The 14,810-nt window shown below is 35.1% G+C and overlaps 1 protein-coding gene and 1 pseudogene across 1 annotated transcript in view; one reads left to right on the forward strand and one right to left on the reverse strand.

Annotated features, from left to right (window-relative positions):
• The first annotated feature begins 6,705 nt into the window (after positions 1 to 6,705).
• CCDC178 (coiled-coil domain containing 178) overlaps positions 6,706 to 14,810 on the forward strand; it is a 397,121-nt gene continuing 389,016 nt past the window's right edge. Inside the window, exons 1-2 of the mRNA XM_064578794.1 lie at positions 6,706 to 6,742; positions 9,122 to 9,211. Of these exons, the coding sequence (XP_064434864.1) occupies positions 6,706 to 6,742; positions 9,122 to 9,211 (127 nt within the window). The remainder of the gene's footprint in view (positions 6,743 to 9,121; positions 9,212 to 14,810) is intronic.
• On the reverse strand, positions 7,159 to 7,271 carry LOC123853295 (U6 spliceosomal RNA; annotated as a pseudogene).

Consider the following 14,810-nt stretch of genomic DNA (forward strand, 5'->3'; position numbering starts at 1 on the left):
TTTGCTATTTGCTTTGATTTATTTTATTTTCCAGGTATTTGTTATTATACATATAACATTGTGTAAGTGTAGCTTGTACAATGTGATATTTAATATATGTGCATATTGTGAGATGTTTACCACAGTAAGATTATTGAACACATACTTAAGTTTACATAACTACTATTTGTTGTTGTTGTTATGGTGAGAACATGTAGAATCTTCCATAGCAACTTAGTTTTCTATAATTACCATGCTGTATATTACATTTCCAAAACTTATTCTTATAACTGGAAGTTTGTTCCCTTTGACTGAACATCTCATTTCCCCACTCTCCAGCCCCTGGCAACCACTGTTCTATTCTCTGTTTCTATGAGTTTGGTGGCTTTTTTTAGATACTACGTATAAGTGAGATCATTTGGTTTTGTCTTTCTCTGTCTTATTTCACTCAGCATAATTCCCTTAAGGTCCATTCATGTTGTTTCAAATGACAGGATTTTCTTCTTTTTTATGGTTGAACAATATCCCATTGAGTTTACATATGTGTGTGTGTGTGTGTATTGCCATTTGCAATAACATGGATGGAGTTAGAGAGTATAATGCTAAGGAAATAAGTCAGTCAGAAAAACACAAATACCATATGATTTCCCTCATATGTGGAATTTAAGATTCCACCAAATCTTAAGCCACCAAACTCATATATATATGAGTTATATATATATATATATATAGATAGATAGATAGATATATAATTGTATATATCTATATATATAATATATATGTTTGTGTGTATATATGTATCTGTATATGGACACTTAACTTGCTATTGTGCTGATGCTGCAGTGAACATGAGGGTACTTGTATCTCTTTGAGATGGTGATTTAATTTCCTTTAGATATATACCCAGATACGGGATTGCTACAGCACATGGAAGTTCTGTTTTTAATTTCTTGATACTGTTTTCTGTAATAGCTATACAGTATAAATTTATATTTGTACCAACAGTGCATGAGGATTTCCCTTATCTCTGCATTTGATATCTCTTGTCTTTTTGATAATAGCCACTATAACAGATAATGAGATGATATCTCATGGTGGTGATTTGTAGTTCCCTGATGATCAGTGATGTTGAATACCTTGTCATGTACTTGTTTTCCATTTGTATGTCTTCTTTGGAACAACGTCTACTCAGGACCTTTGCCATTTTAAAACTGAATTATTTGTTTTTGTGTTAATGAGTTATATGATTTCCTTATATGTTTTGGATATTAATGACTTATCAGATAGATGGTTTGTAAATATTTTCTCCCATTCTATAGGTTGCCTTTTCATTATGATGTGCTTTTTTGTTTTTTTGTTTGTTTGTTTTGTTGTTTTTGTACAGAAGCTTTTAAGCTTGATGTAGTGCCACTTACTGATTTTAGTTTTAGTTGGTTGTGCTTTTGGTTTTTGGTGTCATATTGAAAGAATTCTTAGAAGATGTCAATTCCAATGTCAAGGAATTTTTTCTCCATATATTCTTTTAGGAGTTTTATGGTTTCGATCTTCCATTTAAGTGTTTAATCCATTCCAAGTTAATTGTTGTGAGTTGTGTAAGATAGGTGTCTGGTCTCATTCCTTTGCATGGGAATATCTAATTTTCCCTGCATTATTTATTTATTTGTTTATAAAATGATAAATCTTTGATTTATTTTCATTTAAGTGTAACTTCTATTTTACTTACAGTGTTACATAGTTTCAGGTGTACAATATAGTACAATTCCATGTATCACCTGGTGCTCATCACAAATGCCCTCCTTAATCCCCATCACCTATTTAATCCCCAACTCCCATCTTCTCTGGTAACCATCAGTCTGTTCTCCATAATTGAGAGTCTATTTCTTTGTGTGTGTGTGTGTGTGTGTCTCTCTCCCTTTGCTCATTTGTTTTGTTTCTTAAATTCCACATATGAGGGAAATCATATGGTATTTGTGTTTTTCTGATTGACTTATTTCCTTAGCATTATACTCTCTAGCTCCCTCCATGTTGTTGCAAATGGCAAGATTTCATTATTTTTAAGGCTGAATAGTATTATAATATAATATGGTAATGGTATTTATGGCCGAATATATATCACATCTTCTTTATCCATTCATCAGTTGATGGACAATTTGGCTGCTTCCATATCTTGACTATTGTAAATAATGCTGCTATAAGCATGGGGTGTGTGTATCCCTTTAATAGTGTTTTTGTATTCTTTGGGTAAATTCCCAGTAGTGCAATTGCTGGATTGTAGGATAGTTCTATTTTTAACTTTTTGAGTAACCTCCATACTGTTTTCCATATGGCTTCACCAGTTTGCATTCCCACCAGCAATGCATGAGGGTTCCTTTTCTCTCCATATCTTCATCAACACGTGTTGTTTCTTGTGTTTTTTATTTTAGCCATTCTGACAGGTGTGAAGTGATATCTCACCGTAGGTTTGATTTGCATTTCCCTGATGATCAGTGATGGTGATCATCTTTTCATGTGTCTGTTGGCCATCTGTATGTCTTCTTTGGAGAAATATCTATTCCTGTCTTCTGTCCATTTTTTTTTTAATCTTTTTTTTTTTTTAAGATTTTATTTATTTATTTGAGAGAGAGAGAATGAGAGAGAGCACATGAGAGGGGGGAGGGGCAGAGGGAGAAGCAGACTCCCCGCCGAGCAGGGAGCCCGATGCGGGACTCGATCCCGGGACTCCAGGATCATGACCTGAGCCGAAGGCAGTCGCTTAACCAACTGAGCCACCCAGGCGCCCTTCTGTCCATTTTTTAATTGGATAATTTATTTTTTGGGTGTTGAGTTTTATTAGATCTTTATATATTTTGCATACTAACCCTTTGTCAGATATATCATTTGTAAATATCTTCTCCCATTCAGTAGGATACCTTTTAGTTTTGCTGATTGTTTCCTTTGCTGTGCAGAAGCTTTTCATTTTGATGTAGCCCCAGTAGTTTATTTTTGCTTTTGTTTCTCTTTCCTCAGGAGAAATATCTAGAAAAAAGTTGCTACAGCCAGTGTCAAAGAAGTTACTGCTTGTGTTTTTGGTGTACTTGTAAATGGGATTGTTTTCTTAATTTTTCTCTTTCTGCTGCTTCATTATTGGTGTATAGAAATGCAACAGATTTCTGTACATTGATTTTGTACATCCATTATGATTTTTTCCTGAGACTTTACTAACTTGCTGCGGCTAGGATTTCAAATACTGTGTTGAATAGAATTGGTGAGGGTGGACATTCTTGTGTTATTTCTGACCTTAGGGAGAAAGCTCTCAGTTTTTCCCCATTGAGGATGATGTTTGCTGTGGGTTTTTCATATACGGCCTTTATGATGAGGTGTGTTCCCTCTAAACCTACCCTGTTGAAGGTTTTTATCATGACTGGATGTTGTACTTTGTCAAATGCTTTTTCTGCCATCTATTGAAATGATCATATGGTTTTTATCCTTTCTCCTTTGCATCCTGAAAATAAATCCTATCTGATTGTGGCAATTGATTTTTTTAATGTATTGTTGAATTCAGTTTCCTACTATTTTATTGACAATTTTTGCATCTATGTTCATCAGGGATATTGGCCTATAGTTCTTTTTTTAGTGGTGATTTTATCTGATTTTGGTATCAAGATAATGCTGGCCTTATAGAATGAATTTGGAAGTGTTCCTTTCTTTTTGTTTTTTTTTGGAATAGTTTGAGAAGAATAGGTATTAACTCTTCTTTAAATGTTTGGTAGAATTCACCTGTGAAGCCATCTGGTCCTGGACTTCTGTTTGTTGGGAGTTTTTTGATTACGGATTCAATTTCTTTGCTGGTATCAGTCTATTCAAATTTTCTATTTCTTCCTGTTTCAGTTTTGGTAGTTTATATGTTTCTGGGAATTTATATCTTCTAAGCTACCCAGTTGGTTGGTATTTAGATTTTTATAATGTTTTCTTATAATTTTTTGTATTTCTGTGGTGTTGGTTATTTCTCCTCTCTCATTTGTGACTTTGTGTCCTTTCTCTTTTCTTTTTGACAAGTCTGGCTAGAAGTTCATCAATTTTATTAGTTTTTTCAAAGAACCATCTCCTGGTTTCATTGATTTGCTCTATTGTCTTTTTAGTTTCTGTATCATTTTTCTCTCTACTGTTTATTATTTCCTTCCTTTTGCTGATTTTATGTTTTGTTTGTTGTTCTTTCACTAGCTTGTAAGTTTAGGTTGTTTATTTGATTTTTTTTTTTTCTCACTTCTTGAGGTAGCAATTAACTTCATTGCAATTAACTTCCCTCTTAGAACCGCTTTTGTTGCATCTCAAAGGTTTTGGGCCATTGTGTTTTCATTTTCATATGTTTCCATGTACTTTTTTATTTCTGTTTTTATTTCCTGGTTGAAGTATTCATTGTTTAGTGGCATGTTACGTAACCTCCATGCATTTGTGTTCTTTTCAGGTTTTTTCTTGTAATTGACTTTAGATTCTATGGCCTTGTGGTCAGAAAAGATGCATGGTATTGACTTGTCTTCTTGATTTTGTTGGGACTGGTTTTGTGGGCTATTATGTCATCTATTCTGGAGAATATTCATGTGCACTTGAAAAGAATGTGTATTTTGCTGTTTTAGGATGGAATGTCCTGAATATATCTGTTAAACCCATCTGTTCCAGTGTGTCTTTCAAAGCCATTGTTTTCTTGTTGATTTTCTGTTAGATGATCTGTCCATTGATGTAAGTGGGGTGTTAATGTACCCTACTATTATATTATTATCAATTAGTTCCTTTATATTTGTTATTAACTGTTTTATGTATTTGGGTGCTCCTATGTTGGGTACATATTTACAATTGTTATATCTTCTTATTGGATTATTATATAGTATCCTTCTTTGTCTCTTGTTACAGTATTTGTTTTAAAGTCTATTTTGGTGAAATAAGGATTGCTACTCCAGCTTTGTTTTGACATCCATTTGCATGATAGATGTTTCTCCATCCCCTCACTTTCAATCTTCAGATATTTGGATCTAAAATGAGTCTCTTATAGGCAGCATATAGATAGGTCTTATTTTTTTCCCCCATTCTTCACCTTATGTCTTTTGATTGGAGTGTTTAGTCCATTTATATTTAAAGTAATTATTGATAGATATGTATTTATTGGCATTTTATTACTTGTGATTGTTTTTGAAGATTTTCTCTGTACCTTTCTTGTCTTTTTCTCTTTCATGTTTTGTTGTTTTTCTTTAGTGAACTATTTCAATTTCTTTCTCTTTATTTTTTCCCTCTTTACTACTGGTTCTTGATATATGGTTACCATTAGGGTTCTATATAACCTCCTCTGCATATAGCAGTCTATATCAAGTTGATGATCGCTTAAGTTTGAACCCATTCTTTACTACTCTGCTCCCCATGTTTTAGGTATATGGTGTCATATTTTATATCCTTTTCTTTGTGAGCTCCTTGACTGATTTTTTACAGAAATTTTTCGTTTTCACTGCTTTTGTGTTTCCTTCTTTATAGTGTCACTTTTGGTCTCTCTTTTCCACTAAAAGAGTCCCCTTTAATATATCTTGCAGGGCTGGTTTAGTGGTCACAAACCCCTTTAGTTTTTGTTTGGGAAACTCTATCTCTCCTTCTATTCTGAATGATGCCTTGCTGGATAGAGCATTCTTGGCTGCAGATTTTTCCTATTCAGCACTTTGAATATATCATATCACTCCCTTCTGGCTTGTAAATTTTCTGTTGAAATGTCTCCTGCTAGCCTTATGGGTTTTCTCTTGTAAGTTAATAACTTCTTTTGTGTTGCTGCTCTTAAGATTTTTTTCTGTATCACTATATTTTGCAAGTTTAATTACATTATGTCTTGGTGTGAATCTGCTTTTATTGATTTTGATGAGAGTTCTCTGTGCCTCCTGGATCTGGATATCTGTTTACTTTCCAGATTAGGGATGTTTTCAGCTATTATAAACTATAAATAAATTTCTGCCCCCTTTCTCTCTCTTCTTCTGGGACTCCTATAATATAAAAGTTATTAATTATGTTTAGTGGGGTCACTGTGTTTCCTAAATCTATTTTCATTTTGTGTAATTCTTTTGTCTCTCTTTTTTTCAGCTTGATTACTTTCCATTACTCTGTGTTGTAATTCGTTCCTCTGCTTCTGCCATCCTGCTATTCATTTCATCAAGTATTTTTTTTTTTCATTTATTGAGCCCTTTTTCTTGTCTATGTTATTCCTTATCTCTGTGTCGAGAGTCTCATTGATGTCTTCTACTCTTTTCTCAAGTCCAGTATCCTTATGATCATTGCCCCCCTCAGAGCTGGCCTGCCTAGGTTCCACTAACACCAGAGTGAGCAAGGACAGCCCACAGCAGGCAGAGAGTCAGTGTAGACAAGTGCACTGAAAGGAGAAGTGACTCAGACACAATAGCAGGGAATAAGCACATACATAGGATACTCTCCTGAAGTGCCAGGTTCTGGTAAACAGGGGACATCGCACCGCAGGGCATTCCAGGACCTCCTCTTCATAAAGTCAATACTTTCAAGAGCAGATAACATAGCTGACTTTCTTAAAATACTGAAATAGATACAAGAGAGGGAGACAAAATGAGGAGATAGAGAAATTTATCCCAAATGAAGGAACAGGACAAGACCCCAGCCAGAGATCTAAGCAAAACAGATATAAATAATGCCTGATAGAGAATTTAAAGCAAGGATCACAAGGAATTTGGGACTTGGGTGGTGCCCAGCATGATTTATGGAAGAGCTGTCCCGTCTCCTTTGTCAAGTACTGGTTCATCATATATGCATGTGTTTTTTTCTGGGCTCTCTATTCTGTTCTCCTGATTTTTGCATTATGTTTTTATGCCAGTACCATACTTTCTTGATTATTATAGCTTTGTAATATAGTTTGAAATAGTGAAGTGTGATGCCTCCAGCTTTTTTCTTTTTTTCTCATGGTTGCTTTGGCTCTGCAGGATCTTTTGTGGATCCATAAGAATTTTAGAATTTTTTGTCTGTTTCTGTGGGAAATGCCATTGGATTTTGATAGGGTTTGATTGAATGGACATTTTAACAAAATTTACTCTGCTTATCCATGAGCACAGGATATCTCTCCATCTATTTGTGTTCTTCAGTTTCTTTCATCAATGTCTTATAGTTTTTGATGTATAAATCTTTCACTGTCTTGGTTAAATTTATCCTAAGTATTTTATGCTTTTCATGCTATTGTATTTGTGTGTCGTCCTTATGCAGGGGCAATGCTAATTTTCTCTGTATTGTTGCAATTTTAGTATATGTGCTGTGGAAGCAAGCACTTTTTCATGCTATTATACATGGGATTGTTTTGTCTGATAGAAATATAGGTACCTCTAATCTCTCTTTCCATTTGCATGGAATATATTTTTCCATCCCTTCACTTTGAGCCTTATGTGTCTTTAAAGCTGAAATGAGTTTTTAGTAGCATATAGTTGGGTCTTTTTTAAAAAAATCCATTCAGCTGGGCACCTGGGTGGCTCAGTTGGTTAAGCGACTGCCTTCGGCTCAGGTCATGATCCGGGAGTCCCGGGATCGAGTCCCGCATCGGGCTCCCTGCTCGGCAGGGAGTCTGCTTCTCCCTCGGACCCTCCCCCCTCTCATGTGCTTGCTCTCTCTCATTCTCGCTCTCTCAAATGAATAAATAAATCTTTAAAAAAAAAAAAAAAAGGAAAAAAATCCATTCAGCCACTCTATGCCATTTGTTTGGAGAATTTTATTTATATTTAAAATGATTATTGGAAAAATAAATAAAATTATTATCAGTAGGTAAGGACTTAGTAATGCCATCTTGTTGATTATTTGCTGTCTGTTTTATATTTCTTTTGTTCATTTCTTCCTCTCTTCCTGTCTTTCTTTATGAATTGATGATTTCCCATAGTGGTATACTCTGATTCCCTTCTTCTCTTGTGTATCTACTATAGGTTTTGCTTTGTAGTTACCTTAAGGCTTACACAAAACATTTTATAGTTATAATAGTATACTTTAAGCTGATTAACAACTTCAATCATATACAAAAACTCTACCCTTTTATGCTTTCCTTTTTGTGTTTCTGATGTCACAATTTACATCTTTTTATATTGTGTATCCATTAGTAAGTTATTGCAGCTATAGCTATTTTTCATGTTTCTTTAATCTATATACTAGAGTTAAGCGATTAGCACATCACTATATTATAGTATTGGAGTATTCTGAAATTGACATATACTTATTTTTACTGATGTGTTTTATTCTTTCAAATGTTATTAATTAAAGTCTTTTCATTTCTGCTTGAAGAGCTCCTTTCAGCATATCTTGTAAGGCAGATCTGGTGGTGATGAACTCCCTCACTTCGTGCTTGTCTGGGAAACACTTTCTCTCTCTTTCATTTTAGAAGGAAAACTTTGCTGGCAAAGCTCATGGGGTCCTCTGCAGAGCAGGCCCCTGGGAATTGTGATCACTTTCTTTGTATGACTATATTAGTAGCCTCTGCCCTTCTTCCTTGTTTGAAGCCATTTCCATAAGTCTTGCCTTTGCCTGTCTCTGAGTAAGATTAAACTAGAACAGGTCGTTTGTGCAGTGCCCTAAAAGGGCGTGGAAGCTGTTCTCTCACGCTGTTCTCCCTTTCCCAGTGTGGGGAACTATTTCAAGCTGGAGTATTCCCTCTTGGTGCTGAGCAATGTTGGCCTGGTGAATTGGATGATGCAGTCAAAATGAAACTGTCTTCCTTCCCTTTTTGTGAGGTTATTCACAGGCTTTTTTGTTCCACTGTGTTGCTGAAGTTTGTTGAATGGATTCCTGAGCTCTCCGAGAACTATTTTTGTTTGTTCATAGCCATCTAACTATTGAACTTCATTGTAGGATGGAGGCTAGAGTCTCCTACTCCATTGTTTTGGCGATGTCACTCTGGACAGTCTCTCGATGTTTGCTTTTAATAGATGAATGCTATTTTGAATACCTTCTTTTGAGAGTTAACCCAACTGAAGGACCAGAGAAAACATCTAAATATATTCTACTGTGGGTTTTGGTTAATATTTGAATTATAGTTGCTTTTGCAAGGGCAATACTTTTACAACATAGTTTTACATATTATTTTGCTTATTTAAAAATTTATATTAACTGCTCATTGTAATTTTTGTTTTCTTTTTAAAAGACAATGCCGTATCACAAGCTTTGGTTCTGTTTGGTGCCCCTAAGGAAGGCATTGAGATTTTTCATGAAAATAAAATGACAAATACTGAAGGTAAGGACTGAATGTAAGTTACATAGTTACCTTTGTAAACTATATTTACATTTAGCATTAGTTTGTGATGTCCATATTATATTCTTATTAAGAAATGAATCATAAATGTCACTAATAGTTAACATAGTAATGATATATAATATTAAAAGTACAATATTATAATCTATTTTATTAATAGTATATTAATTATATTTAAGCTGTAAGAATTTTTTATAATTTCAGAAATGTTGAATTTTTAAAATAAACATTTTCTTTATTGCTTATGCCAAGACTAGCAGGTGCTAGATCCTTTCCAGTTCATTGAGGATATGTTTCTTAGAAGAAAAAAGAAGCAGGACTAATATTTTTATGGTGTGAAATCCAGAATTAAGAATCTATAAAACATTAGCTCTTGCAAGTGTTTCTGATACTGTATGTGGAAAGAGGTAGAAAGAGATGACAAAAGGCATAGATTTCATGTATAGGGGCTTATGCTTATTTATTTTCAGTTTATTTTGTTGAAGAACTCTATATTAATCAAAAAATTCTAATCTTGATTTTGGTAAACTTCTGCTCTGGAGATTTTCAGTTTGACAGGATAAAATTGGGATAAGGTGACATTCTGATTCTTTATCTATTTCTCTCTGATATCTTTATCTTCTCTCTCTCTAGAAATGTTTATTAGAATTTTAATCTCCTGGCTTAGGGTTTATTGCCATAGTTTGGGACAAACTTTTTAAAATATCCAATGATTGGTTTATGAAACAGTTAATTCAAGAAACTGGAATATACATGTGCTAGTAGGATATAGAGTTATTTAAGACATGATCCTTATATGGAGTGTATAATCTTGCAGGCCAGATAAAATATAACTGTAAACAATTAGTACAACACAACAGAAAAGAATGGCTATATAGAGTAATAGCAGAGATGGCACAAGGTAATTAAAAGTTTCTGTACCCAATTCCAGTGTATAAGCATGGGGTCTCCCCACTACCAAGCAATTCTTGGACATGATCAAGGGTCCTACAATTCAGCTCAGTTCTGGCACTGTCTACCCGGAAATAGAGTTAGGTCCCACAAGTTAAGGGTTTAGTGCTTCAAGGCTTCCCCTCCCCGCACTGCAGAGGCCAGTCAAAGGTACAGGTTATCACCTGTGCTTCTGACCAACTACTAGAGGTTCCAGTGAAACCCCCTCCTTGGGTTTGCTAGAATGGCTCCCAGAACTCAGAAAAACATTTTTACTTACTAGATTACTGGTTTATTTAAAAAGGATATAACTTGGGAACAGCTAGATGGAAGAAATGTATAGAGTAAAGTAGTGGAAAGGGTACAGATCTTCCACGCCCTCTTTGAGTTTGCACTCTCCGCAAATCTGCACCTGTTCACCAACCTGGAAGCTCTCCAAACCCTGTCCTTTTGGGTTTTTGTGGAGTCGTCTTTATATAGGCATGATTGATTAAATCATTGGACATTGGCAATTGATTCAACGCTCCAGCCCCTCTCCCTTCCCTGGAGGTCTGGAATGGGACTAAAAGTTCCAATTCTCCAATCATGTTCTAACTTTCCAATCATATTTCTTCCCATTCTCTTGCTTGTCTTTTCATTCATTTAAATATCTGTTTGAGGAGTTGAATGTTTTGTCTTTGATGAAGTCTAATTTATTATTTTTTCTTTTATGTTTCTTCTCCCTCCATTCCTTCCTTCTTTCCTTTCTGCCTTCCTGCCTACCTGTACTTTAAAGATACTTTTCTATTACATTCTGGCTTGCATTTTTTTTCTGATGAGAAATGTAGCAGTTATTCATGCCCATGTTCCCATTACGTTATGTTCCCTTTTGTTCTCTGGCTACTTTAAAGAATTCCTTTTTATTATTGTTTTTCAGTAATTTGACTGTGATATTCCCAGATGTAGTTAGTTCTCTTGATATTTTAATTGTTTGGGATTTGCTGAGCTTCTTAGATATGTAAGTTTTTTCATCAAATTGTGAAATAATGTGGCCATTATTTCTACAAATATTTTTCACTCCAAATTTCTTGTTTTTGAAGAACCTTAACCTTACACATGTTAGATTATTTGATTTTTGTCACACAGTTTTTTGAGGATCTGTTCTTTTTTCATTTTCTTTCTGTTCTTTAGATTGGATGATCTCTGTCATTTCATCTACACATTCACTGAGCCTTTACCCTGTCCATTTGTTGTCAAGGCCAACCAATATATTTGTTAATTTAAATTTTCATATTTGCAGTTCTGGAATTTCCATTTGGTTCATTTTCATAGTTTTCATTTTTATACTAATCTTCTTATATGTTCACTTATTAAGGCCATATTTTCCTTTAATTACTTGAACATACTTTTTTTTTTACTTTTTTGAACATATTTATAATAGCTACTTTAAAATCTTTGCTGTATATAGATAGCTTCTGGGCCAACTTGGTTTCGGTTTCTACTGATTTTTTTCTAGACTTTTAAGACACACTTTCCTGTTTCTTTGTATGATTTAATACTGGATATTTGTGTAGTACATTGTGAGGACTCTGGATTCTGTTATCTGTCTCTGAAGGAAATTGATTCCTTTTCTAGCAGACAGCTCAGTCAGTCATTTGATCAACTTAAAAGTAGTATATGCTTGGTTTTATGCAAAAGTGAAGATATATATGTGTGTGTCTACACACACATTCACACACACACACAAAAAAGGAATTTACCAATCCCCTCTAATTTGGCTAAATTCTGTCTCCTCCACATATTATATTATAGCTTGATTTTAAACTTTTTTGGGTGGGCGTAGAGGAGGCTAGGCTCTTCTCTAATGTACAGTCCTTCTTCCTAAGCTGTAACACAAGAGAGTGTTCTGAGGCATTGATGAAATCTCTACATTCTGTCAGTACTGGACTTCTAAGGTTTTCTCCTCATCCCTCACCAATACGCTTTTACCAACACCATTCAACCTCTAGTGTTTTTGTTCCTTTCTCAATCCCATAGCATTTATTCTCTATTAACCTTCAGGTAATTTTGCTCTGCGTACACGTACAGTCTAGCCCTTATCTACAGATGCAGAGAGCACTCTCACATGGATTTCTGGGGGTCCTTCTCTGCACGGCTATGTCCTTTTCAGTTCCCTGCCCTGAAGATTCTGTCTCCATTACCCATGGTACTAGTCTTTGCCCTTTATCTCAGCAGGATTTCCATGCTCTTTTCTTACCCCAGATCTCTATATTTTAGTTGAAAAATTGTCCCTTGGCAGAGAGCATGGTGATTATGGGGCTCAACCTTATGAATTTTCCTTTCTCAGGAATCAAAAGTGGGCATTCCTATTTTCTAATGTCTGAAAACAGTTGTCTCACATATTTTTTCCAGACTTGGGAGACTGAATCTTTATCAGTTACTCCTTCACAGATGGTAGTAGAAATACTGATTAATGGGGTTTGTGAATGAAGATTTCATAAAGTTGAGAGAACAGAAGCCAGTTTACAGCATGGTAAAATTAAAAAAAGAGGGATTTATTCATTCATTCATTTATTCAACAGTTTTTTAAGGCACTAAACATAGTTTCTCTCCATAAAGAATGTAGAACTTCATGGGGAAGATGGATGGGGAAACAGATAAATGTGACACACTGAATACTAATAAAGGGATAGAAAATGCTATGGCTAGGTGTAGCCAAATGTCTGAAAGATTCAAGAATTCATGTAAGTTGCATAGAAATTTCAGTTTGAAGAAGAGATCAGAATATGAGACTATTGTGGCTGCTGGTATAGATTGCTCATTTGAAAAGAATTGTTAGTCAAAGCAAAATTTACTATAAGATAATAGCTGTAGGAAGTTGTGAGACACAGTAATAGGAAGACCTGTGATTACTTAAGGGAAGCAAAACTAAATACATTGAAATTGCAGATTTTGAAAAGACTGAAGGGAATGGAGATAAGGGAACACTGAACAGAGCCATTTATGTAGTGGTTAGAGTAGATGCAGTCTTTAGTCATCCCCGACTCGAGTCTGTGCATATTATTTTATGTATTCAGTGATAAGTGTCTTCAACCTTGTAAGGTTCAATGAAAAGAAAGTAACTCTAATATCATGGAAAGGTCACCCCCTGCCCCCCAATGCCCCCAGTGGGTAACAAAAACTAAAGGGAGATTTGTTTCTGTAAAAAAAAAAAAAAATTAAAGGTACTTCCTGTTCATCAAACAGGCTTTGCAAAGAGTAGAAATTATTTCTAAACTTGAGAGTATTGACTTTTTCTACATTTGGAAAGAAAATCAGGATGTTAAAAAGAATAACAGAATGTGAAAAACAAATCTGTGTTGAGAGAAGTTTTCTCCTGAGTACTGAGTTCAGATAAAGGGATGATACAATAATGGAACTACATATTAAAAGCAGGAGAGAAGGAAGGATGGACTGGGTGAATAAATTACATAAGGATCACATTCACAGAGCAAGGAGAGTTGGCAGTTTATGAACATAGTATTTTTATTTCATTTGCCCACATAATCAGCCAGTCCATATTTTTCCTCAAATGGAAGTTTCATGTTGCAGAGCCTCAACAAACCACAAGTGTAGCCTAGATCCAGGAAGATCTCACTTACCTCTTAGGCATTGATTCTGAGCAAGGAAGTTAAAGTTGGCCAGATGTTTAGAGAGGATGAAAGTCTTGCTTGAGCTTAGGTCTTTAAAGACTCACCCTGAGGGGCACCTGGGTGGCTCAGTCAGTTAAGTGACTCTTGATTTCAGCTCATGTCCAGATCTCAAGGTCCTGGGATTAGAGCCCTGTGTCTGTCTCCAAACTCACTGGGATGTCTCCTTGAGGATTATCTCTTTCCCTCTCCCTCACTCGTCCCCCCGCCAAAAAAAAATTTAGATAAATCTTTAAAAGAAAATAGATTCACCCTGACAATTTGTGCACAGACTTCACGAGGAGAAGTTCTGTCAATATGCTTGACTAAAATCATTAATTAGTTGTATCATGAAATTTTAGGTAAAAAGGATTTTATATAACACCCCACCAACCCATTCATTTATTAAGTGAGAAACCTGAGATTGGAGATTGAGTAGTTTTGTTTTTTTTTTTAAAGATTTTATTTATTTATTCGACAGAGAGAGTGAGAGAGTACAAGCAGGGAGGAGTAGTAGAGGGAGAGAGAGAAGCTGGCTTCCCACTGAGTAGGGAGCCTGACGCAGGGCTCGATCCCAAGACCCTGAGATCATGACCTGAGCCGAAGGCAGACACAACCATCTGAACCACCCAGGCGCCCCTAGAGACTGAGTAGTTTTAACTTAAGCATAGTTAGTTATCACTCCAGTCAAAAAGTGAATGAACCTGGACATCTAGTTTAGTGATCTAGGGTGTCTCTTTAAGCTGGGTAGAATTAAAAAGAAACAGGAAAGTTTTAACTTAGACTACGTCTGTATTAGAATAAAAACAGTGATAATAACTCCTGAATTCTGGTTCTGGGTTGTGCTACTTATGATGTCATGTCTTTTACAGACTTTTAGTGCAAATTTTAACTTCATAGTATTTCATTTTCTCCATGTTACCATATGTAAAATGTTAATCCTAAACCATGGGGTGCTATGAAAATTAATTAGTATTCACATAATAGGTTTAGAGTAGTACGCG

Source organism: Mirounga angustirostris, unplaced genomic scaffold, assembly GCF_029215605.1.
Source record: "Mirounga angustirostris isolate CCGP_5_RB_7025 unplaced genomic scaffold, mMirAng1.0.hap1 SCAF_14, whole genome shotgun sequence".
Classification (NCBI taxonomy): Eukaryota; Metazoa; Chordata; class Mammalia; order Carnivora; family Phocidae; genus Mirounga; species Mirounga angustirostris.